At 41.2% G+C, this 27,381-nt stretch overlaps 1 protein-coding gene across 5 annotated transcripts in view; it reads right to left on the bottom strand.

Moving 5' to 3' along the window:
* LOC109034861 (uncharacterized) overlaps positions 1–27,381 on the bottom strand; it is a 391,518-nt gene that overhangs the window by 99,895 nt on the left and 264,242 nt on the right. For all 5 annotated transcript variants that reach the window (XM_072300241.1, XM_072300243.1, XM_072300242.1 and 2 more), the window contains one exon: positions 13,588–13,681. In XM_072300241.1, the coding sequence (XP_072156342.1) occupies positions 13,588–13,681 (94 nt within the window). The remainder of the gene's footprint in view (positions 1–13,587; positions 13,682–27,381) is intronic.

Genomic DNA, 27,381 nt, shown 5'->3' with positions numbered 1-27,381 from the left:
ATTGTACAGTACCTATAAGTTCGTGAACAACATCAAAGGAGAATTTGCATGCAAATTTCTTATTGCTTCATCTGATGCTATTGAATATTCTTATTTGATCATTTTGATTCTTATTGAACATTCTTCTTTCATTCTAATTCTTATTTGAACCCGCGACGTGGCGACTTTGAGCAGTTTTCCTCGTATCCTGTAAAATTTTATCGTATTCCCGGAAAAGTTAATAAAGGTTGATACGGGTTTACGGCAAGAATATGATCGAAAATTTAATACGTGGAAGCAGCTTTTTTCAGCGAAATGGAAACGGCTCGAGCTAATGGCTGTCTGAGAATCAGAAATAGCCCGAAAGCGGGATAGTCGGGTCATCACGATTGGGCTCAGATTTCCGGCGTGGTTCCTGGGGTCCAGGCTTAAACAGACGCCCAATTTGGCAGCCAGGATAATGTCTCGAACCAAGATTGTCAGGTTGTATAATAAAATGCTTTGCGTTACGATGGATGCATCGGGAAAAAGCTGATTTTTGGTTCAATATGGCAACCGTGTCTGGGACCCGGAGACTGGGGATTACTGGAGACGTCATCGGTGACCCGACTTCTCCGATTTTTTGGCCAGTTGTCAAAACATTGGCCCAGGGCCCAAAGAGCCCCCACCTCGCGCTGCACCGCGTCCAGAGACGAAGCCAGCAAGCTGGCAACATTGTTTTACCTCCATTTAAACCTGTGTTGAATAATCGATTCTACTGGCCCCTCCGAGAATCGATTCATTTACATAGGTTTAAATGGAGGGGGAAAAATGTTGCCAGTGGAGAATTTGCACACAAAAATTGTATTGCTTCGTCTGAGAGTGTATGCCTAATGAGCTGAGTTCGCAGTATTTTTCATATTTTTTTTCTGACGTGGGAAACTGCAGAAAAATTGGTTTTAAAGTGGGAGAATTTGCCGCTTTGTGACGTCGTCTGGCGGCGTTTTCCATTTAGACACATGTATTTTAGCACTTTAGGTTTTTTTTGTCATATTTTCTCTGATAATTGTCCGATTTAGAAACCAAGGATATCCTCGTACTCAGTTTTACTAGCAGTATTATTTTAAAGATGAAATTTACACAATTTCAGACACATGCAAATCCACCAATGACCCCCGACCTCTGCGCTGTTGTCTGCGAACCGAAAAACCTATTTAATTTGCATTTTTTCCTCCTGTTTTCAGATGGAGACACAAACGCGGAGACTTATTCTTCTTCGTCTACTCAACAGCTCTTTTCCCTAAGGCACCATCATGGTTTGCATTAAAATTAAAGAGGATAATAATTATAGTAAGAATCGTCTTCCGCATGACATTATGATAAAAGCCTCCTATAAAACCTCCCTAAATCACGATCTAAACCATATAGCGTGTCTCCAGGTTAAATATTTAGACTGCAGGAGTGTATTATTGCGTTGGCCAGAAAAAGTCTTCTTTAGTTCTTATTCCGAAAATGCCCCCAGTCAACACTGAGACCTACATTTTTTTTCTTAAAAAGTCATGTTTTCTATTAAAGTTTTGGCAATTTTCATGGACCCAAACTCATAAAAGATGGCTCCCTACCACGACGTTTAGTACTGAATTCATCGATGGTCTCAAAAATATTTAAATCTCAAGTTAAATGGGGTGTTCAGGAGGTCCTGGATATTTCAGGGTAAGCAGATAAGTTTTTATCATCTATGACAAGAGAGCTTTATCATAAACACATCTGTGCTTTGCATGAGTCAAAAGCTGTTTGTGCGATTTTTTCGGGACGCGCGTTGAAAAATGAAGAGTTGACTCATGTTGACATGCCCGAGCTCGAGGACTGAGTGCGAAACCCTCGTAAACGAACGGACGTCACTGTAAACGCGAACGGAAAAACTGAATTACCTTCTTTTCCGTAGCATTTCCGCGAACCCCACTGATTCATCCGCGTCCAAGTTTTCTGATCCGCGATCGCGTCAAGACTTTCACGCCACCGTTGACGTTGACGCAGTTCTGCCGTCTTGAGGGAAAACACCGTATGGGCCTTCAGATGTTGCCAAAGTTACTTCGGTAAATCACGAATTTCATCGATAATTTCTGAATATTTTTCTTCTAATTTTTCTGAGCATTTCATTCATAAATTTATCTAAATCGTCTAAAACTTTCACGGAAAAATATTCATAATTTTCTTCAAAAATAAATATTCTCTAGGAGGAAATTTGGCAACAGTCGAGTGCTCATACGGCGTTCTTCCTTAGCGCGGCAGTGTTGTTGAAAGTGAGGCACGAGCAGAATTGAAATAGCATCCGATCGGATTTCTTCCTCCTTGATGTTTCGGAAAATTGAGGGATCGTGGGCCCCCCCCCCCTTTTTCATGACGCCTTCCCGTGCATTCATGGAGTAAGTCGCAGTCGCTAACGCCGCAATATTTGACGCCATCAAGTCCCGATGGTGGTAAATAAGCTAGGAACTAGCGTCGACGTGTTTACTTTTGTGTTTACCTGTTGTTCTCTTAATTTCTAAAATCAAGTAAAATGTACTAATGACGTCAGTGCTTTCGATTTACTTGACGTACTTTCCCTACATAGGCAATTACTTAACTGCAACAACTGAAAACTCCCATGCGTCTCTAAGGCGGAATGCCTTCAATTTTTTAACATGCAACACGCATATCTTTGGAACACGAATAGTTGCATACGGCGCCAAAATCATCCCGGGGTTGAATGTCTGGTAAGTTAAAGGTTACTAAAAGTACTAAAAGTTACTAAAAGGTTACTAAAGGTACTACCAGAGGCAAGTTGCTAAATTCTTGCTCTACTTTTTTTTTTCGGGGCAAGGTCCATTATGCCCTTTTACTTCGCAAAGATCTATCAACGTAAATTTGACTTCATTTTGCAATTAAACCTCTATTTCTGTCTTAAACAGACGCACAATAAATTTCCCTTATAGCAGATAGGTGATTCTCGTGGATGATCCAGAAATAGCGGCTCCTTATTGCAAAATATGATCCAATTTGGAGGAGTTGGATGTTTACCATTTATTATTTTTTCTTCTTGAATCAGTTTACTCGATTTCCGTTTACTTTATTCAGAACGGAAATCAACGTTGACTCACTAACATACACCACGAGAAATAGTAAACATAATAAAATACACAAATTAGCTAAAACTCGATTGGGTAGCTAACTCGGAAAAAAACGGAACATTAAGATGCGACAAGATAGCTATCAAAACGGCACACGTTCAATTATAGCGCCCTGCTTCTTTGCCAGGAAGGGTTCTCAAGCGTAAACTCCCCGAGCGTCGCGCCAAAACGAAACTCTAACACCCCCCTCCCCTCCGACTGCCCTTCCCGTTTCGAAATTCGGCTCTCAAATTCAGACGCCATTGTCCGCGGATACAAGGGTAATGAATTTTTCGTGGACTTGACATTGAACAGTCTATTCTTCTCTGGGCCGGAGCGCTTCGAAATTTCGGAGCCTCTCGGCCGGCCGTTGACCCGCACAATGTCCCGTGGCATCCGGTAAAACTGCGATACCTCGATAAGTCGCATCGAGTTCGATACTTCACCACTGACTGGATAGAACTAGGTGGATGTATCGATTTATCGAATCGCACGCTTTTGTTACCGAAAATGCGCAGCTGGTCCCCGCAGGCACATAAAACGCCGCATCGCCAATAATTATAATTAGCACTCAGCGTAAGTGCTCATTAGCTTCGCAGTGTATCGATTTCGCGTGTTAATTCTCCGGCTATTCACAAGCACGTCGCAGAAAACTGAGACTTCTGCGTTGGAGTCGACCTGAATTTTGGATGAGTGAGAGTAGAGTACTTATATTGAGAGAGTATGGCCACTGGTGTTACCACCTCTGATTGGCTCAGCCATCTTAGGCTGAATGGAGCCCTTAGGACCCAAAAATGGCGGACGCCATAAATTAATGTAATGCAAAATGACTCAAAATACTATAGACCTTAAGCCGGCTGTAAGATTTCCAATAGCTTCTGTAGTCGGCTGTACAATTTCTTATAGCCTTTTATAGCCGATGGCGATTAAGCAACAGCCAGACGATAAAGTTTATGCTAAACGTTACTAAATACGGATACTAGGACTTTGTTAGTTTTTGGACTACCGCTCTCTTTTTGGGCCGTAGTATCTTGATTTATTTTGCGAGGAAAACTCCGTACTTTTGATCGATGCCTGCCATTACTAGTATATTAGAGCGCCTTCAGTTTCGTATGATACTGTGCAATACCTCTGGTGTGAAACAGTTGCTTCAAGCGCCGTGGCAGGCGGGCAACCAGCGGGAAACACGCATTGGCGCCTACAAACCTAACAGGGATACTTCACGCGTTGCGCAATGCGTGAAGTATCCCTGTTAGGTTTGTAGGCGCCAGTGCGTCGCCGCTCCGCTTTGTGGTAGGCTCTAATACTTAATCTCGCGGAGTCAGCGTTTTTCAAGTCATGATTTTGAAATGTTTGCACACTCTGTATGGATAATTATCATTTTAATTGATGAAAAAAAATATGTTTAAAGGAAAATATAATGTGTGTTTTGTAAATATCAAGGTAATTCCGTATCAAACGTAATGCTTTTCAAAGCACACGAATTTCTACACAACTTCTTAGAGCCTTTTATAGCCAATGGCGATAAAGTGTAAAGCCCAAATTAGGACAAAGATAGGGAGGAAATGCATTGACAGGGCTGCCACCTTATTTGAGGACTCTTAAACTGAAATCACGGCAACCCTGTCAATGCATTTGCTCCCTATCTTTGCATCGAGAGTTTGTCTTGATGTAGAGGTGGACTCTCAGGATGGCGTGGGATATCCCCTCCATTTCGGCCTCAACTTGAAAGCGTTTTTTGAGCTTGGGAGTTGACTTCAGAGAAAACCAGTGGCACCGTCGTGTTTTTCGCGAACTTTTACATAAGAATCAACAGTCAAATCGCAAATTTCTCACACATGCAACATCTCCATTGAAAGCTTCTTCAGGCTCATCTTACTGGGTAGATACGCCCTTATGTCAGCCGGGCGACGAAATATAGGGCAATAAAGATGAATTCTCGCTTGCACCCGCAAAGAGAAAATTGTCGTCATATTGACGTAAAATGTGGGAGCGCAAACATATTCTTCGTTGTTAGTTACATATACATGTGACGTATGCGACGCACAAACATTCTGCATGTCTGACGCGGAAGGTGTTACAATGTTACATGCATCTATTATAGGTAATCGTGCCGTATGTGTCACATCTCAATTGCAGAGGATGACTAAGAGGATTAGAAAATCACTCAAGCCGATGAATGAAGGAATGAGCAGGAATTAACAGGAAATGAGGACTCAACCAGGCGGCTTTAAAAATAATGGCAATTACGTTCAGAAAAAACTATCCGTCGCATTTTCAGTTATAAAGGCTTTTCAGCTACGATTTGCATTAAAGATTCTTGTAATTTTAAGTTATTTAGTAGTAGACCTCTTAAATTTTGTAGATTTTTCTTAATGTCAGGTTGAAATATGGAAATTCTTGGTGATTAACAAATCTTTATTCTTTGCGGGCAATTCTTTGCCCGCAAAGAATACGCGGAGAAAAAAACTTCGTGCGTGGGACCCGAAGTTGAGGTCATATGGATCTCTGAAGTTTTCGGATCACTTATCTAAAAACATCAGGTCCAGCTGCCGAAGCTCGGGTCAGACATCTCAAGTACTTTGATATATACCGAAGGCTTCGGGTCACACATCTGAAGTACTCCGGTACATACCAAAGTGCCTCGATGTCTGACCCGAACTTCGGCAGCTGGACCTTAAGTTTTTAGATACGTGATCCGGAAACTTCAGAGATCCATGTGACCTCAACTTCGGGTCCCACGCACGAAGTTTTCTCACCATGTAGAGAACTGCAAAAAGGAAACTTTCTCGATCTCTCTTTCCCTCTCTTTCCCTCTCTTTCCCTCTCTTTCCCTCTCTTTCCCTCTCTCTCCCTCTCTCTCTCCCCCTCTCTCCTCCTCTCTCTCCCCCTCTCTCCATATCCCTCTCTTCCCCTCTCTCTCTCTTGAAAGCTCGTCGATCATCCTTCGGCGAGGAACGCTGTTGATCCTCGATTCTAACTTTAATAGCTTGGTCCCCCCCCAATCAAAATGAGCCCAACAAAAAGAGCTCACCAAAATGGGTCATCGATCCAACTCTCGAGTGTTGCTGATCACAATCAGGAGGCACCTCTTACTTTTTACCACCAAAAATCGCGGGATAAAGACATTTATTTGATACTCCCATATTCCACCAGTTTAACGATAGCTTCAGTTTTCTTTCCTTCGATTTGACATCGACGCGAGCATTTTAAACGCCCGAAATTAAAACCTTAATGAATTGACGGGAAACGCTCCGGCTCAGCGTTGCCATTCCTCGCGAAATCCGTCATTTATTCTTCAAAATTAAACCGGAAATAGGTCATTTTCGGGGGGGCCCGGCGACCATGCGGCGAAAATCCGAGACTGACGAGTGGGACACCGTCCCCGACGGTCGCTTCATCGAGTGTAAAGGAAAACACGTCCGGAGAGGATGAAAATTCGCGGGGCGATACATCACTCGGGCCCATTTCGTCGCTCTTTTGACGTACTCGATTTCTGCATGAGCCCCAGAAAGCATGGATTTATTTGTAAAACAGGGCTCACGTGGAAATTGAGTTACGCCCTTACGTCAGAGGAGCGACGATTTGGCAGGCGCGATTCCGAACCGCCTCGTTCCGGAAAACGGGAGCGATTTATGTTCAAACGAGGAGGTGCCGTTTTTCGTAGAACGCGCCTGCTCTCTCGATAAGAACAACGGAAAGAAGGCGAATTCTCGCCGATAAGGCAACGAGCGCCGAGCAGCCGTTGCATCGAATTATGCCTACAATCGATGGCAAGTTGAGAAATTGCACTTGGTGTGCGAACAAAAGACCCGGACGACGAATGTGAAGAGCAAATTAATGTGGAATAAATTTTGCGATGGATGAAGTACTTTTTTTTAGCTCATTTGGACGTATTTCTATCAAACGTAACTATGTGCATTAAGACATGAGCCCTGAGACCCATAAGGATACATGCATAACAGGACTTACGTTATAATGCACATAGTTCCGTTTGACAGAAATTCGTCCATTTGAGAGACAGCATTTTGCAGAAGTTCTTTTTCTGTCGAATGTATTCTTAGAACTGGGGAAAGGTCACATCAGCCTGAATGCATCAAACATCAGATGATCCATTGGTTAGCATGTAAATTTCTGTTGAATGGTGCAATTTTATGGATGCGCCTTTGTCTTTTCTTTTCTTTTCCCAGTTCTAGTGGCTCCTGACTCGTCTTCAAAGAAATGACAGAGGGAAAGCGGGTTTACACGATCCGTATACAAGGCACGCGTTGTTGTGAGTTACGTCGAAACTGTTGTCAACAGTCGAAAACGCCTTCAATCTCAAACGATACTTCACTGCTCAAACCAGAGTTGAAATATTTGTATCATAAAATTATCTAAATTATCCACTCCCTGTACGAGAAGGACATGATGATCATTAAGTCGTCGAGTTCGAATACGACTCAACTCTGGTGGGCAAGAAATGGAAGAACTGATTGGAGCCGATTGCTTTCAATAAATTGACCATTTTTTGTGCCCACGCGACTTTCATAGAAACGGATAGTGGCTATAGATATTCAGTTATTTCAAAGAGGATTCTAGTTGATTTAGTAAAAGCTCCTCTCCCGAGGATATCAGAAGTGACTTTTCCCTCACAAAGTGTATGAGTCCCCGAAAAAAAGTGAGGCCGTCATAAAATTCCCCCCCTCTTTTCTATACAAAAATGAACTTGATATCCGTGCTATAATTCAAGGCCTTTCTGTTAAACATATACGTTTCGGACCGTAAAAAAATTGAAAAAAATCAAATTCACGTCATGCAATGCCATTATGGTGCTGTTAGGTATGATAAGGAAAAAAAAGTGCTCGATTAAAGCACATTCAGCGAACGAAACGCTTAAAACCATCCAGATTCGGCTATAAAAATACCTGAAAAATCTTGCTTGTGCACAAAACGTATTCGCATGTAGCCTTGCAATACACTTCTTCCGAAGAATAAAATTAAGTTGAGGACAATGTTGCGCAGTTAAGATTATTACTGACAATGAGCCTGTGAATGATCATTATTTACCATGACTAACGGAAAGTGGCAAACCCTCGGTACATACATGGATGGCAAAAATGACTTGAAACTTGGCGAAAAAGGACGGGGCAATCCAACACATTTGAGGGGCTTGAAGGGCAAGGCGCATAAGTGCAGTTTTTGAAAAAATTGAGATATTGATTTTTTTCAAGTAGAACTAGTCTTAATGCATATTCTGTGAAAAATTCGTTCCCAAATTCCAATTTTTAAGCATCAAACAGTCAGTTTGAACTTTCTTTCCGCCATATGGATCCATGCAATTTCGAAACTTCAAACACGTATTTCTAGAAACGGCAAAAACTGCACTTATGCGCCTTGTCCTTCAAGCCCCTCATTTGTGAAGCACCATTTTTGCACGGGAAGAAATCGAAAGATGTGCTCGCCAACACGGATTATTATAATGTTTTCCTAATATCGAAGATGAAACTACCAGACCACGTATCTTGGTTTGCGGTGTTGCATACTTCCTGTCACGCTTTATTTTTTAAAGGGAAAACTACTTACCGTCAATTCTTGAAAACCTCCGTGGTTTTTCTTCTCTATGCGAAGAAAACTCTATGAAAACCTCGAGAGATGATTTTTATTTGTTCTACTTAAAAATAAAAATAAAGTGAAATCGGAAATTTTTAAACACCGACAGCGAGATATGTGTTCTGAAGTACCAGAACAGAAAGAATGAAAATTCATTAGGTTCATTAGTTCTCTGAATAGCCAAAGGAGAAATTCGTTGATTCTTTACTACTTAAACGATTAATGATGGTGTTTTCGAAGAATTTTAAAGACAACGGAAGATTTATTCGATACAATTTTCCGGTAGAACAGTATAGGTGGGGACGAATGACCTCCCTATCAGCCTTCTCATCCATCAAAACTTCTTTTTGGACTTACTAATCTTATGAGTAACATGTTAGAAGCAGTGCAAACATCGTTAACTTGGTGCAAACTTTTCTGAAGTTGAGCTTGTAACTCGAACAATACTGCCGTGCTAAGGAAGAACGCCGTATGAACCTTCAGTCGTTGCCAAATTTTCTTTGATATAATACGAATTACAGCTATAAATGTTTTTCCGCAAATTTTTCAGATAATTTTTCTCGCAATTCTACCGAAAAGTCCTAAAAATTTCACGGAAAAATATTCATAAATTTCCTTCAAAATGAACACTTTATCGAGGGAAATTTGGCAACTCTCGAATGTTCATACGGCGTTCTTCCTTAGCACGGCAGAATATCTCACCGTGTTTCTCGCAAAATTCTGCGTAGGTTAAGCGGAACGGATCCTTCAAATAAATCCCCAAACCTTGAAAGAGCTTAAAATCCCCGTCAAATCTGTTTCTCTTCGATCTACTGCGAAGTGCAAAAACCCCTTCTGCGTGTTGGAAAAGTTGGACGTTGGAGGTACACCCATACTCCAGGTCTACCCCCTCCTCTCTCTCAGGAGATCGAAGAGGCAAACGAGCTAATTGATAGAGCTGATAAAGTGTGGCGGGGTTTCTTGGAAATCGGAAAATACTGCGGAGTTTTCCCGCTGAAAGGGAAAAGCTGCTCCGAGCTATAAATTTTCCCCGCGCCATCGCGTGGGATTCTGTCGCGAAAATTCTGCCGTGTCACCGAAGACAGCAGTGTAACTGAATCCCAGCGTGAGCCTCGAAGCGTGGAACATTATACGCTAACCATGGCTCAAGTCCAAATGGAGTAACTGCTTTTTTCCGTGGTATGATAGAACGGTCACGCGGCTTAACATATAAACTGCCTTTACCACGTATGAACATTCTAACGTTACCAAAATTCACCTTGCAAGATATTTAATTTTTCAAAAAAATTATGAGTAGTTTGCTTGCGAATTATCAGGGGCTACGGATCAAATCGAAAGTAAAATTCTGTGAAAAATCGAAGGAAATGTATTCACAAGTTTTCCGGAAAATTCGCATTTTAACGAAGACAATTTGGCAACGTCCAACGCCTTCATGCAACGTTTTTCCGTGACGGGCGGAGGAGGAAAAAGACGTACTCAAGGAAAAGAGTCTCGAATCTGAATCACACCGGGCTGAAACCAACACCATTGAAGAAACCGCGTATCTGTCGTATAGCAGCCTCGAGGAGATAGGTTGTTTTGACTCAGTGCGGCAGACGAACAGGACGCCTCGAAGTCTGTCCAATCCCGATTTGTAACAAGACGTCGTCCCTCTGACGTAAAGACGTATCTCGATTTCCACGTGAGCCCTGTTTTATATATAAATCAATGCTTTCTGTGGCTCATGTGAAAATCGAGATACGTCCCTTCGTCAGAGGAGCGGCGACAAGGACCTCGAAGCCACCGGGCGATGCCCCTGTAGCAATGACCCTTCGAGACTCCCAGTTTTGGGCCTCCACGTATTAATATCCCGGTGGGTTGTTGCACTAAAACGCGCGAGGAGAGCTGAGTTATCGAACCTTCGCGTGTTAAGAAGTGCTTTATTGATTTCAGCGTGGACGCTGGGGAACGGCGGCGTAGCGTGCTGTGCGATGGATCGATTGATTTGCCAATTGAACCTATGGAAATTGATCGATTATCAGAGTTCTCGAAACGAGACCTAAATAATCGATTCTTCGCCTTACCTGCAAATGAGAAAATATCGATGGCTGTGATTCATGGTTGTCTAATACTGGGGAGACCTCACTCCCACTTCCTTAGAGATACGGGGAGAACTTCGAGGAAAACTTGTGGTTTTCCCTGGTTTTCCCGCACTAAAATGACGAAAATCCCCATGTGAAGGGAGCAAACTCTTCACTGAAAAAAATGTGCTTGGCTCAAGCATGAGGATTCTTGAATTTGCCGCCAAGAATTTGTTTTAACTTGATTTAAGCTAATTATTTCTTGATACGATAATAAATGCTCGGGTTAAACAAAAAAGTAGTTTATATTAAGCAGCAAAATTCTTGATCCAAGAAAATATACTTCTTGGCGGCTTTAAGATTCCATTTTTTCAGTGTTTTGACTCGATCGAACTTAGGTTTAAATCGACGGCCGAAGTCGAAATCCATGTACATCCAGTGCGATGTTTCAAAATTATTTCCACTCCTTTTTTACTTTATCGAGGAAAAGAAAGCCAACTTCATGGCCTGAAATGTATACAGAATATACTCTGCTAACACAGAGGACAAATTAAGGAAGTTTTTAAGAAATAACGTTGACTAATGTTTCAAAGAACAAATAAAATATGACAGGAAGTCAGCGACGTCGCACACGGAGATTGATGTATATCGGTGGCTAAAGTGCGAAACCACGTGACTCCTTCAGCAAAGTTACAGACTACCTGTCATACTTTATATTTTCTTTTGAAAACTAGTGAGCGTTTCTTGAAATCTGCTTCGATTTTTCCTCTCTGTTAGCAGAATATATCGCCTAAACTGTAAGCAGTGGAGTTGGCTTGTTCTTCTTCGAAAAAATATAACAGGAGCGAACATTTTGAAATACTACAGTGGAGAAGCATGGATCTGCAATTTGACTACCGATGTGCTAAATATGCAATAAAAAATGATAATACTTAAGTTTGCGAATTTCAATTCAAGAACAACGTAAGTATTAAGATGTTCCAGACGAATGACTATCTGGAATTAGTGATCCAAACAATTTTAATTGTCTTTTTTCTACACGCCTAAAACAAGTTTTCGTTCTACATAGCAATTAGAGGAAATTCGAAAATAAATTTTGTACATTCATTAGCACTTTAAACAGAAGAAAATGCAATGGGGATCGGTGGAGGCAAAGCATGGCACCAAATTTTAACGCGCATTAGAAGATGCGTATCTGTTCATCTCAGTAAAGATGTGTACTTAAATAACACTGGAGACATTCCAAGAAAAGACTTAAAAGGGATAAAGGGAGACACAAAGGAATATGTCTTTCTTCGGGTTAAATTTTGAAATTTTTAAAAGCATAATGTCCTTGAAAATATTTCAAATCTTGCTCGACGAGATTGATAAATTAGTCATATCAAAAAGAGAGCATGTCTCAGATCAGATGAGCCCTATTTTGCGTGTATTTTAAAGCAACTCGGGACTCATGTAAAAATAGTGTCGCTCCCTTTTCGAGACGACTAATTTAGACGGTTTCAGAGACGATTACTTAATTCCTCAACGCGCGTCTAGCATGTAACGACCTCCAAATTGAGCAAGCGAGCCATATTATGGATAGAATTAACAGTTTCCCAACAAAAAGGAACGACTTTAGGACGCTGCTGTCAAAACAAATCCAAAGTTCCGAGTGAATCAATGTCAAATGGATGATTTTGGAGACATTCGGCACCTGCGCTCTTGAGACGTTGAGACTTACAGACATTTCGTCACACGAACTTGGCCCTGAGCCAGGGAAATTATGCATAAGGTTATACATACTAGATACTTGCTGCGAGACAAATTGATTTTCAATTATCGTTTTCGATTTGATTCAATGTTAAAATGTACAAAATCATTAGTCTCACATCATTCATTTCTTGGGTGATGAGTTTGTGAGTTGCTGGTCTCTGCTATTGGGACAGCGTGCATGTAAAAGCATGGTTCTCATAATGCCATCTCCTGATTTCGTATCAGTTCAATAGTGAATAGAATATTCATAAAAATTGAAAATGAAGATTGCAGAGGTGGGCCGACAAGATTGATACAAGTGGAAGAAAAGCTAAAGTAGTGGTTTACTATAATTAGGTTTTCACCCGTGGATTGTTTCAATCTGAAAGTTTCATTCCTCGCAGAATGAAGTATACGGAGGGATCATGCCTTATGGACTCGAAAAAGAGTTTTCTTCTCGGCATGTTTTCAATGTTTTCCCCCTCTTTTGCATCCATCTATTTCACTTTGTTGGTGGTGAGAAGGGGTGGCCGTCCCTTTTGCCCTACCAAGGACCTATCACTGCGTTGGAACTTTTACTTTAAAAAATTAAACTTTCTGAAAAATTGTCACATCTGACAGAATGATTCTCGTTCCGTATTATTGGGAGGGATCGGAAAAGAGAACATAGAAAATGAAGAATTTTGAAAATTTTAGTGGCAAATTAAGGTGAGTTTCATAGTAAGTCTACCTAATTTTGAACTCAGGTACACATTTAGGAAAGTAATCCGTGCTCTGCTAACATTTGGACTTCCTTTTGCGACATGAAACTACTATTTTTGGCCAATATCATAGAAGCAAAGTGTGTTTAGTTCACATTAGTTTCCTGACGTAGGTAGATGCTTTTATAGATGAGTATTAGAAATAGTCGCTCCTTACTGCAAAATGAAGTCCATTTAGCATATCACTGGTTGAAATATACCAAAAAATTGTGAATGCTATCACGGACTTAATCAACCTCACTAGTGAAAGGACCTGAATCCAAAATCAAGCAGAGGTAAAGTGAAACTTACAATAGTTTCCCTTTGTAAAGAAGTATCTGCGTAAAGATGTCTTACCTTATTGTAACGGCTAAAAGAACGATGATTAGGGCAACTAGAATCATAGCGATGAGGACACCGCAGACCATGTAAACTCCTTCATTTGGAGCATCTGGAAAATAAGCAAAAAGATAACAATTAAGTCCCAGAACTAATAGCATTAAAGTTTTATCTCTTTCATTGTTGAAAACAATGGATAGATTCACTTGGAGAGGCGGAGCGACATATCTTTCGAAAAAAATCGGTCTGAATGGGTGACATATTGGCAGGCCCGCCACATCCCATCTCGGGCCCCGGTACCAATTTTCTGGTCCGGGCCCCTAGCACATGGGGGGGGGGGGGGGGTCCGGGGGGCCTCCCCCGGGAAATTTTTGAAATTTTAAATCTATTTGGACGCATTATGAAGCTCTTATGATGGAGATTTTCCATCAATTTCTGCAGAATAATCACGCCTTTTTGTTTACTTTCAGCACCAAAAACTTTCGAATTGTTGCATTCAAAGCATCTATAAATTTTTTTTTGAGGGGGCAGATGATAATTTTCAATTCTATGGGGAGCCGGGCCGCCCTGGACTCCCCTTTCGTACGTCTATGGCAAGGGAGTTAAGCCATTGAAGTCGAGGATGCCCAGAAAGGAGCCTCTTAGCATCCGACAACGGAGGAAAATGAAACACAGTTACTAAAAATATCATTCTACATATACTCAAAATCTTGAAAATCTCTAAAAAAGTAAGAAAAAATTTATAGTGCCCTAGCGTGTTTTTGAAACTTTCTTCACCTTTTGCGGAATTTTTAGGGTAATTTTTTCACTTTTCCCTACGAGACAAGGGTTACACATGAATTCGTAGTGGTTTGTCACCTGCGTCACGGGCCCCTCCCGGGCCCGGGCCCCGGTACCAAGGACCCAGTATCCCCCCCCCCCTTGTGGCGGGCCTGCATATTGGTGTTGAGATTGATAAACTATGAAATTTGTGTAACAACACATGGAATGTTTGCATAGAAGTCATTTGATATTTGAACGACAGGTTAGAGCCAAGCGTACTATTAAAACTATAGAAAAGTTGGGCAGGCTTCATTCTTGAACTGAAATTGAGTATTGCGGCTCAACGCCACCGTTAGGTTAGTTGACGATGAAGCCTGGATACAACTAAACCTGCTCCGGAGATACCCGTGTTGCGTGTAGACAAAATGAAGGCACTCTAGGTTGTCATTCGCCGCTCAAAAAGAGATCGTCAGAGTGACTTCTTTTGGAGGAACGTTGAACAATACTTTTGACACAGCTGTCCTAGTTTCAAGCGTGCTCCAAATGGCACATTGTCCTTTCTTCGTGTGAATAGCAAGGCTTAAACCCTTCATGAATCAACCTCATTCATCATTGGATGGTTTTAAACCAAGATTATTGAAAAGTTCGATTGCACGAACCGAGGATACAGTTTCTAGGACCGAGAAAACGTTTACTTGAACCGGATAGTACGGCCGATGTAGACAGGGTGTCTACTAAAACAGGCTCGCCAAAAATCAGTACTTTTACAGTACTTTTACAGTACTTTTTCAGTACATTCCCAAAAATTCAGGACCTCCTCAACAAAAAAATTCAGTACTTTTTCAGTACCTCCATTTGACGGAATTCGAAAAATATCAACAATTTGAATTTCTCGCTCAAATTGCGACAAGAATAACAAAAATTCCGGACCTTCTTGCAGAATTTCCGCACTTTTTCAGTACTCCCGGACCACCCTTAAAAAAATCAGTGTTATTTCCGGGCTTTCCGGAAATTCCGGACTTGTAGACACCCTGGTAGAGCATCGTACTTACAAGTCATACAGTCGAATTTTTTTCTCAGTGTAGTCGCTCAAAATATTTCGAGAAAAAAATTAGTAAAAAAAATTACAAAGCTCTTTAAAAATATTTTAAAATTCCTTCAATAATATTTCAATTTTTACGAGGCAGATTCTCCAGATTGCAGGCACCGAGCGAGGCAACAGCGACCAGCCGAGAGGTGGACAAGACACATCGCCGTGACACGATAACCCCTTTCGGGCGATGGCAGTTTTCTATTATTGTCCCCTATGGCCGCCGCTGCCAACACGACGCATATTACGCACCATAAAGTGTAGGAGGCCCATCTTCAAACTAACCACGTGGCAACGCCGCGGTGGGAGACCCTGGTTTCCAGGCTACGAGCACTATTTTAAACGTGACGTCACTTTTGGGATCAGATCAATCCTAATTAAATATAGATACTGTTTCAAAAGTGACGTCAGTTTATGAGGTAGTCAAACCGTGGTTTCTAAAACTGAGAATTTGCAGGTTTCTGGAATTGACGACTTTAATTCATAAGTGGAAAATACTCGATAAACTACGCACGTAAACCACGTTTCTAAATTTTATGACGGAATGATGTAATCTGCTAAAATGAGTGTTAATTGCCGCGTTCTGCCCGATGACATCCCAAGGCGGAAAATTTTCTCGCTGTAAAGATCTGTCTGCAATTTTCTGTGCGAGAAAAATTTTTGAAAAATACTGGGAATAAAGTTTCCTCAAGCAAACTCTAAATTCTGAAATTTTCTCACTCCCATATAGTTTTGAATTTTCCGTCAAATTTGAGAGAAAATTGCTCGAGAAAATTCCGGGTTGATTATTTGATCAAAATCAAATATAGAAATTTTCCAGAGTCGAAAAAGTCTTACATTATAGTTCAATACGTAAAAAAAAAAAATTGATACTTATACTAATCTTTTGATAATTTTTCTTCATGTTTTCAGAGTTGTTACTGATCGAGTTTCACAGATTCGATTTCCTTCATCAGGATTACGGCTCACAATCAGATGTATGATTGTAAGCACTAACTCAGTATAATCAATATGAGCGGAAGTGGCATTTTACGACAAACTAGTCTAAGAGCTTTTATGCGATAAAATTTAAAGGTGTTTCGTAAGCTTAGTTGTGGGATCAACCTGTAACATTGAGGTCAACGCAAGTAAAAGTTCGATCTAATGGAAGGTTGCCATGAAAGATTCCCATTGATATACACTTCACCGAGCGGTTGCTACGTTACCCGCATAGAGGTCAATTTGCATGCAGTCTGAATCAAATCATACGATTGGTTGTTCGTTGACTGCAGCTTGCTAACGGAGGGAGAGGTAAGTAAAGAGGGGAATGAAAATAGTGAGGAAAAACACAATTCTGACCAACTTCATATAGGGTGCTTGGAGGACAAGGCGCATAAGTGCAGTTTTGACCAAAATTGAGGCCCTGGTAAAAATTGGCGATAAGAGCTGCGTTTCAAAATACCATAGGAATTCTTATAGCCGGCTAAAGAAGGCTACAGAAAATCATATAGCTGGCTGTAGAATGCGGAGAAATCATACGGCCGGGCTATACGAAGCGATAAAAAATTATACAACCGGGCCATAGTTCTATCGCCGGGCTTTTCACTTTATCGCCTGGCTGTTGCTTTTTCGCCATCGGCTATAAAAGGCTATTAGAAATTGTGTAGAAATTCTTGTGTTTTGTAAACCCTTAAGTTTGTACGGAATCACCTTAATATTTACAAAACGCACATTATATTTTCCTTTACTACATATTTTTTTTCCATCAATTAAAATGAGAATAATCCATACAGAGTGTGCAAACATTTCAAAGTCATGAGTTGAAAAACGCTGACTCCACGAGATTAAATATTAGAGCCTAACACAAAACGGAGCGGCGACGCACTGGCGCCTACAAACCTAACAGGAATACTTCACGCATTGCGCAATGCGTGAAGTATCCCTGTTAGGTTTGTAGGCGCCAATGGGCGTTCAGCACTGGCTGCCCGCCCGCCGCGCGCCGCGCCGCTTGAAGCAACTATTTCACACCAGAGGTATTGCACAGTATCATACGAAATTGAAGGCGCTCCAACATATTAAGAATGACAGGCATCCCTCAAAAATACGGAGCTTTCCTCGCAAAATAAATCAAGATACTGCGGCACAAAAAGAGAGCGGTAGTCCAAAAACTAACTAAATCCTAGCATCCGTAATTAGTAACGTTTAGCAGTAGGTTCTTATGGCACACCAAAGTAGTAGGCTCGATCTCTTCGGTTACCTGAACCCAGTAGCGATTTTGTGGTTGGCAACAATGGTTTTTCTTCATTTAAATCCATTTAAAATATCGATTTAAGGTGACACAAGCTGCCTCACCAAGAATTAATTGTATTATTTACATTTAAATGCAGGAAAACATTGTTGCCAAGTTTCAAAAATCGCCGCTGCATGAACGAAAACTTTGATGCACTAAAAAAATTATGATAAATTCTACGATACGTCCTCTTGCTTCATGACACGATGATACTATGGGGTGAATATTGACAGACTCCTGACAGAATTCACAACCAGAATGGTGCATGCAACCAGGATTCTGGTGTAAGCTACTATGTCCATAGAGTCTGCTGTTGATTACGATGCTCATTGTTAGAGTCTGTTTATGAGAGTAAAGACAATGCGAATCCATTTCTGATTGGTTCCCTTATTTTAGGCCTTCAAATTGTCACAAACGGGAATGAAAATTACATTTTCATCAATTGCAAAGATTATAAACTGGGAAATGGGGGAAGGGGGCACGGCAAGGGGCAAATGGAATGAGAGAGGGAACGGGGATAGGAATTCGGGAATGGGTTGATCAAAGATTACGAAAAACATCCGATTTGTGTAATCTTTGTTCCCGTTTGTGACATCCATAAGCAGCGTTGTCTCAACTTTCTTCATAAAGGGACTCTACTCATAGTAGTGTACCAAAATCGGTCATCTAATTCCTTTACGACCGGAAGTTTTTTCTTGTCCGAGCAATATCGAAGCAAAAAATGGACTGATCGATCGGCTGATTTTTTGCCAATCTATCACTGGCAAGGACCAAAACACTATTCTACAGCCAGCGCAAATGACCCACTATTCAAGTGTTTAGCAATGGAAATACCCCTCCCCCTCCCTCCCCGCCCGGGGTTTCTGGTTCAAATCGCGCCGCTGCGTCATTTTCGCACGCGGAGTCATTTCACTCTCATGATTCCTCATCAACTTTCCGACCGGAATCCCTAATCACTTCCTCGAGTCACCAAGAGAGGGCGCCCCCCCGTCTCTTGCCCACCCCCCTCCTCCCTGTGGACGTGCGGGCGGGCGAATTTCGAATCGGCGGAACGGATGCCCGCGTGAAACTCGCGCCTTCGGGTTGGCCAATGCGGGGCAGCTATCCACCGATTGGTTCCGGGCCTCTTGCCGATGCAGTGTTGCCGAATCTTGATTTAATCAAATTTTAATTAGCATTATTTTGTATAAATTGTGTTTATCAGCCCCGAGAATAAGTCGAATCTACACGGTAGGAAAAAGTAACCGACATTTTGTGATAATATAGGAAATAGAACACAAGGTAATATAAACTCGCGGTTGATAAATATTGGTTAGTTTTTCTTTGGGTTACATTGACCACATCTTTGGGTTGAAAAAGTGCTACAAGGGCGATTCGGTCTAACAAGAAACTTTTTTTGGTTCTTTCCTAAAAAAGAATACAAAATTAGAAACCCCATGGTAAACATAAATACGGAGATTCTTAATGGTGTGCTCTGAGCGTTTGACTGATCGAACTCAGTATGGTCGTTTTAAGAAAAATTGGTTTGATGAGGATGAGGAAAGAGAGCAAAGTTTACTCAGCCTCCTCTACCAGACCACCTCTATCAGACTTTACTACGCGTGGTTCTACTAGACCCCAATTTGACTTTAAGGCCCCATTATTTTTAAATAATAAGTACGAAGTAAGTAGTAGTAGTAGCAATATATTTTATCATACTTACTTATTCTTAAATTGAGAGTTTCATTTTGGAAGGCGGACTTGAAACACCTTTAGACACTCTGCGACCCTCCCTTGCCAGAATGTATAACGCTCGAGGCTTGGTTGGTGCTGAGACACCATAATTTTGAACCGCGCGTTGCTCCAATTGCATAGTTTTAAAATTGAAGGAGCAATCAATTTGATTTGAGGCTGAGCTTCTTCGCCGGTAAAATTTCAGTTCCTCGAGACGACCCCTCTTGGAAAGCAGACATAATGAACAGATCCAGTATGATCCATTCGCTATCACGTAAAAAATCTAGTTATTTTCCGTAAAATTGGCAAACTAAGACGTCGCACTGCGCCGAATAGCGCGAGAGGCGATGAGGGCCCGGAAGTGGTATTCATCCAGGTGACGCGGAAGAATTGCATCGAGTCCCTGACTCTTGCGCTCATCCATGCTCAAACTAAAAAATAGACCATTGTGCTCCGCGTTTCGTAAAGAGAAATATCTAGAAACCCAGCAATAAACAATGAGATTAGCCAAATAATGCCCTCTTCCTTGCGCAAAATCCTTGGTCCATGAGTCACGGCGGCAGATTTCGGCGCAGGCGCGGATTGACACTTGAAAACTGGTCAAAGAAAGAAGCCAGATTCTTTATGGTCAAAAGGTATTCTTCTTGGTTCTCTTCCTTGATAACTTACGGTGGGATAGAGAACTACGTGGACTGGTCTATTCTATTGAATCCGTCCGTTTGAAGCGCTGGGTGCAGAAAGGGGATTTCTTGGTTGCAGTCGTGTCTCATGAATCTCCGGTACCGTTTCATCCACTGTAATTAAAGTAAATTGTATGGATCTCGTTGAACCGTTTACTGAATTTTCTTCATAATTTGCTTATGCTGAAATCCAAAAAATCCACTGAATAGTTTCCTCTCTAAAATATAAATTGAATCGCGTTTAGCAGAAAGGAACCAAGCCACATCAGCTATTGCCAAGTTTAACGGGGCAATTTCATTTTTTACAAGAGAACGTGCACGGAGAAGAAAACTTGGGACCCGAAGTTGAGGTAATATGGATCTCTGAAGTTTTCGGATCATGTATCTAAAAACTTGAGGTCCAATTGCCGAAGTTCGGGTCAGACATCTGAAGTGCTTCCATGTATACGGAAGGGTTCGGGTCACACATCTGAAGTACTCTAGTACATACCGAAATTCCTCGATGTCTAACCTGAACTTCGGAAGCTCGACCTCAAGTTTTTGGATGCGTGATCAGAAAACTTCAGAGATTCATATGACCTCAACTTCGGGTCCCATGCACGAAGTTTATTTCTCCGTGTGTGTGCCGATTCCTCTGCAAATTTTAAGGAATTTGCTTCGCACTATGCCAAAAAAAAGTCATAGAAATTTGCACAAAAATCCGCACAACCGTTTTCGTGTAAAAAATTAAACTGCCCATTTAAATTCACTAGAAAAAAAAAACACATTAGATCTAGAGTCCAGACTCTTGAAAACATTGACAAGAAAAGGGACTCTTGATTCAATCAGATTTAAGCTTAAATCAAAAGGAAATCCGCTCACTTTAAGAGGCCTTGCTCTTGATAGCTGAATTAGCTGATAAGCTTAAATTTAAATCTGATTGAATCAAGAGTATTTTTTCTTGTCGATGTTTTTAAGAGTCTGGACTCTAGATACAATGTGTTTTTTTCTCCAGTGTTTGGCAATGGCTGATGTGGCTTAGTTCCTTTCTGCTTGACGCGGTCCAATTAGTGGTAAAAATTTTGAGACACTGCAATCAAGAAATGCCCTTTCTTCATCCAACGCCTCATTAACGCATCGAAATTGAAGTCTTTGACCCCCTCCCCCTGGGGAACAGGACGTGCCCCGAGGCCCGGGCTTTTTTTCTCAACCTCCATCGTTGGGGAATTAGTGCGGGTAGCCGTTCAATTAATCGGAGCGTCTCCTCTCTCCTATTTCGGAGTCGCAAGCAAGCGTCCAAGTTCAGAGTTGAGAGTGTCCGAGGTTGAGGCGGCTGCAAATTAATTCCAGTTTCTTCTCGAATGGTCGCACGATCGTTAAGCCGATCTTTACGAGCGGGCGCCTTCGACTGTCAATATCGCCCATAGAGCACCGTCCCCGTAATTCTAGTAGTAATAGTAAGGAGAGGGCGTTCCCGCCGTTGTTTTGTTTACGATTTCCGAGTCGGGGGAGCGGACGGCGAGGTTAGCGAAGATGGCATGTTCTAGAAGAACCGCCCTTAATTTCCCCGGCGAACTTTTCGGATGAGGGAACTGGGGTTGAGTTATATAGTTGCCTGTTTACATCACTCGATTACTTTATCGTGCCTTATTACTGTCGTGCAACGCAAAAACGCCGTAAACGCCATTTTAAACTTTTTGGAAACAATGTATCACAGCAGAAAAACTTGTGTATACCTTGGGACAATGTTTTTGCAGAATTCTTTTGCAAATACTATGAAGAACTTTGGCTGAAAATTTGAGTTGCATGGGTAAAACAGTTTTTTTATTTTATAAAGTGTTTAGTTCCAAAAAACGAGAAAAAATATTGATGGATTTACGGCGTTAGCACGGGAGATTAGGCCACGTCTCCATGGGACGTTTCATAGGATTTGTCCCAGGGAAAAATCTCACCTACGAAGTTGGGAAAAATATTGAGTTTGTTAATACTAATTACAGTACAAAATAGAATCATTGTGAAGTCCTGGGAGCGACTCAGAGAGAGGAAGAAATTTTGTTGTTTTGTTTAACAGGAAAAAAGCCCAAAAGTTTCGTTCCTGCGATTTGAACTTGAGAAAAATCCCATGGAACGTCCCGTGAAGACAAGGCCTTAGACATGGACAGCATTTAACAGAGCAAACGTACCAAAAGCGTATTTTTGTCGCTAATCTGTCGAGTGAAGATCTCGGATTCGTTCGGCGCTTCGACAAAGCATCGGTGCTTAAACCTAAAATTTTCGGGATTTACTTTAGGCCCCAAGGATACTCCAAAATTCCATCGATCCTGGACAGATGAACGGAGACGAAGACGTGGGTAGATCTCAGATTTCGCCTGTAAAATTGAGCGTATGCAACCCGGCTCACTGCGGAGTTAAAATATTTGCATGTTGGGTCCGAACCCAACTTCGCATATATTTCTATTGTTTTACGCTCTTCGCTTAATTCAAATGTCAAGAGAATCATTCGGAAAGGCCTCTCAGTAGGTTTATTTCGCGTTATTTGGTTTGTAATGTTTTTTCTCTGTTAACTGAGGGGCCTATATACACGGCATATTCTCAAATAATAATTCAAACTTCAAAAGGGGCAATGATGACTGAAGAAATGCATTTAAAACCTAAAATTATGTTACTTGAATTGATTTTTTTCGATTATTCTCATCAGGCTGGCAGTGACGCAAACCTCAGGGACCAATCCTTGGACAGATAAACAGAGACAAAGACGTGGGTAGATCTCAGATTTCGCCCGTAAAATTGAGCGTATGCAACCCGGGCCACTGCGGAGTTAAAAATGTTTGGTCCGAACTCAACTTCGAATATTTTTCTATTGTTTTACGCTCCTCATTTAATTCAAATGTCAAGAGAATCATTCGGAAAGGCCTCTCAGTAGGTTTATTTCGCGTTACTCTTAAGTTTACTTTTAGTTTGTAATGTTTTTTCTCCGTTAACTGAGGAGTCTAGACACGGCTCCAACTCCAAAAGGGACAATGATGACTGAAGAAATGCATTTAAAACATAAACTTATGTTACTTGAATTAATTTTTTTGATAATTCTTATCAGGCTGGCAGTGACGCAAACCTCCGGAGGTTCGGACGCGTAGCGGCCAGGGGGCGGACGGGGCGGACCCCCTAGTGTTTGCTAAAATCAAATCACTTTTCCTTTCTAGTGTTGGTTTTCTAGGATGGCAACCGTGTTAGGCCACACGACTGCATGTCGCGTCGAGTCCGGGCCCGACTCGACCGGAGGCGCCTTGACAACTCGACGCCTGCGATGTCTTCTCGATCCTTCAAAAACGGATTTTCCACGTGTTTAAAGAGAATGATCACGTAAATTTGACTACACTGCTTGGCGTCGCGACGCGGCAGTGATGACCCTCGAGTGGCGCTGTCAGATGTGCAGGGGAAAACCCTCACTTCATCAGCATCCATCAAGATCTATTTTAGTCACTTTAGTGTGACAGCATCGATTATCATCGATTGAATCTATCGATGTCATTCGATTGCATTGATCTAGTTCCCATGAAATATAATTGTGCATTCTCTGACCCTTGACGGGTGATCAAAACATGAAGCGGGATTTAACGAAAGAAACTTGTCAATAGCATTGATGAATTCTAGTTTCATAAGATTTCTCAACAATTTCACCTATGAAACAATCCTTAAGATTAACGATAAACAACGATATTTACGGTAAAGGTGATTTATAATATACCAACCAAACTAGTAATCCTCTCGTTCGGTCGAGGAGGAAGAGGAGACAACAATGCACGGATCCCTTTTAGGAGTCAGCTTGAAAAATTGCTCAGTGTTCCAAAAAATGTCGGAAGAAGTTACCAATTTAACCAACTTTTCACAGCTTTTTGGATGCTCTATTTTTCAAGAAATGTTCCTCAGCTTACTATTGAAATTATTACTTTTTTAATCGTTGGTTTTTTAGCTGCGAAGGACGTGCAGGATGTTGATAAGTGTTTTTGGAAACCAGGAGGGCGTCCCCAGCTTTTAGGAGAACGAAAGTAGAATTTTGGTGACTCAAACTCAGAGGCAAAACTAAGGGAGAACCCACATGCTCGTAGTTTGCGTGGGAAGGTATGGATTCTCGTCACTAATCGATCGAAAAATAAAAACCTGTGCACGTTGAGAGCGATCCAATTGATAAACCTGTGAATTGGTCGAAAAACCAGTAAAACGATTAAAAAAACGTGAGTTGATCGACAGGCCCGCGAATCGATCGACAACATCGAGAATCGATCAAATTTTGTCGATCGGTTCACGTCTTCATTTTCCGATCGATTCATGTCAATCGAGTTGGTATCCTTTGTTTGGATAGAACCTTTCACTAGAAAAAAAAAAAACACATTGGATCTGGAGTCCAGACTCTTAAAAACATTCACAAGAAAAAATATTCTTGATTCAATCAGATTTCAGCTTAAATCAAAAGGAAATCCGCTCAAATTAAGAGGCTTGGTTCTTGATTTAAGCAAAAATCCGATTGAATCAAGAGTATTTTTTCTTGTTGATGTTTTTAAGAGTCTGGACTTCAGATCCAATATGTTTTTTTTCCAGTGCTCATGATCCGTAACCCCCCCCCCCCCTTCCCCGCAATTAAGATAATTTTCTATGATTTTCGGGAATTTTCCGCGTTTGTGTCACGATTGCATATAATTGGATCCAGATCCAACCACATGGGATTTTGGCGAGGTGCGGCAAGCGCGCTACGGTGGCAGTTTCGCCCCGCATCTAGACGCACGGCCTCGTTACCCGCGTAAGCATTGTGCAATTCGCACCAGTCCCACTACAATACTGCCGTACTAAGGAAAAACACCGTAAGAACATTCGAGAGTTGCCAAATTTCCTTGGATAAAGTGTGCATTTTTGAGGAAAATTATTAACGTTTTTCCTTGAAATTTTCAGGAAATTCAGGTGAGATTGCAAACAAAATTGTCTATTAAACTGGAAGAAAAATACTCATAAGCTAACCAAGACATTCGTACTTTATCAAAGGGAATTTGGCAACACCTGAAGGTTCATACGGCGTTTTTCCTTGGCACGGCGGAATAGGGCTGCGAGTGGTGGTAAACCTCCATAGCCATAACCTTAAAACGACCAACTTTCCTGCCAGATTGATTTTGCGGCGGCGAAATGTGTGTGGTAACCACTGTACGACGTGGAATGGTGCTTTGTCGATTTGGGACGGCGAGACCCTGACCCAGAGTTGCTAGAACGGAGGAGGGAGGGGAAGTCGACTGGACCTTATGCTTGAGGGCACGATTTCTGGGCCTTTCAAGTGGGCCTCAGGTCCGAATCAACTTAATCTTATGAGCAAGAAAAAAGCATTAAGAGACGAAGCCCAAACTGTAAGTACGTAACAAGTGCTGGATCCATACTATTTTGCGGAGAGAGCAGGACTATCAAGTTCGAAAATGTCAACTAGAGTCAAAATTTTGAGCTTTAATGAGCTTAATTTTATAGTACACTGTGAAATCTTCAAGGAATAATATGGTTTGATCTCCTTCACTAAAATAAAATGGGAGCGGAGCTTTTTAAACACCGCATTGGAGCTACGTGGTTTCGCCGTCAATATAGGATAATGCTAAGAGATATTCACTTTTGATCTTCCTCTTTCATGGCCAGTGAATCATCCAATTGAAAAAATCATTTTTTGTGTAATAATCTCAAGTTTTAAAAACATAAATATGTACTCAGTTGTTAGTTGTTATTTTTCTCTATTTCTGTATTACACTTTAAGTAAATTGTATACATTTCCCACGGGAAGCTTACATTAAATAAACCTTAAGAGAGAAAAGGAAAGAAAAAAAAGTATAATAAGACGGAATACTAAATTCTCACTCCATTTTTATTTGCTTCGGAAAATTTTGATACTTTGGAGCATCGCCACAACATCACATGTTGATAAACATTTTGTACGACGTAAAACCACCTGGGATGAAATTACACCCTTCCGGTAAGTTTGAAAGAGTAGGGGTGGAAGTTAAAGCGACGGAGCTCATCAGCGAAAGTGCTTTATGATAAATAATTCAATTGATATAAGTACCGGTGTGCATTTGTCCCTGACATTGACCATCGGAAATTGACGTCGGAAGCCAATGGCGAGAGTGTCTCAAGGTCCTCTCACTCGATCAAGTTACTATCGAAGCCCTATCATCGTGGTATCACTGCGACATAGAAGCCGGTGCATCAAGATTGAATTTCAGTGGTCACTCGGGTGCATAGATGGCAAGAGCAGAAAAAATAATAATAAAAATACACTAATAAAAACAGTGAACACTGGAAAAAAACATTGTATCTAGAGTCCAGACTCTTGAGACCATTGACAAGAAAAGATACAATGAGATTTTTGCTTAAATCAAAAGGAAATCCGCTCAAATTAAGAGGCTTGGTTCTTGACTTAAGCAAAAATCCGATTGAATCAAGAGTATTTTTTCTTGTCGATGTTTTTAAGAGTCTGGACTCTAGATCCAATGTGTTTTTTTCCAGTGAAAAATGAAAAATAAGAGAGGAGGCGTAAGACAAGGGAAAAAAGTGTCCAATATAAGCAGATTCTCGTGGCTACTCTTTTTGCCCAAAAATAAAAATGCGCTGAATAGCTGAAATTTATTTTGAAAGTTTGACACCTTCTCGCAACCAAATATCTTTTTTTATTTTCCTTCATGAAAATGATTGCAACATTTAAAATATAAAAATGCAACTACAATGGATACAGAGCCTTAGAAATATCCGCGACGGAAAGGTCCTGAGGAGTAACTATCGAAAATGATTAGAATTAGCCCATCGGATTTAAAATGAATCGAGCGATTCCGTTAGAACGTCACTGACATCAAGCTATACTATAGTCTCGACGGGTTAGTTGAAGCACTAAGCGTGATACCACAATTCGCACATGAAGGATGCTGTTTTGCCTACCCACTGAATTGAAGGAAAACTGCAAGTGAGTGAGCCATCCTTTCTCATTACTCTCACGAGGGTCGGATAGCCAACACTACAGGATGGTGAACGCAGCAGGCGTTATGATACCACTATTCAAGCATGAAGGATGCTGTTTTGCCTACCTGATTAATAGAAGGCGAACTGCGTGTGAGTGGGCTTATTCATCATTCACACTGGGGTCTGGTCTGCCTTATTACCCAGGACTTTTAGTAACGACCGAATTCTTGAACATCGTATCGTTAGCTAGCAGATCCTCTGGTCTTTAACCTCTTGTTAAATCAAAACGTTTTAAAATATTTTTGGAGGATTTTAGGGCTTTGTATGATGAAGTTTACGGATCG

The sequence above is a fragment of the Bemisia tabaci genome, chromosome 5 (assembly GCF_918797505.1).
Source record: "Bemisia tabaci chromosome 5, PGI_BMITA_v3".
In the NCBI taxonomy this organism is placed as follows: Eukaryota; Metazoa; Arthropoda; class Insecta; order Hemiptera; family Aleyrodidae; genus Bemisia; species Bemisia tabaci.
The sequence above is the reverse complement of the archived record's forward strand: the minus strand, read 5'-3'. Positions and strand labels throughout refer to the sequence as shown.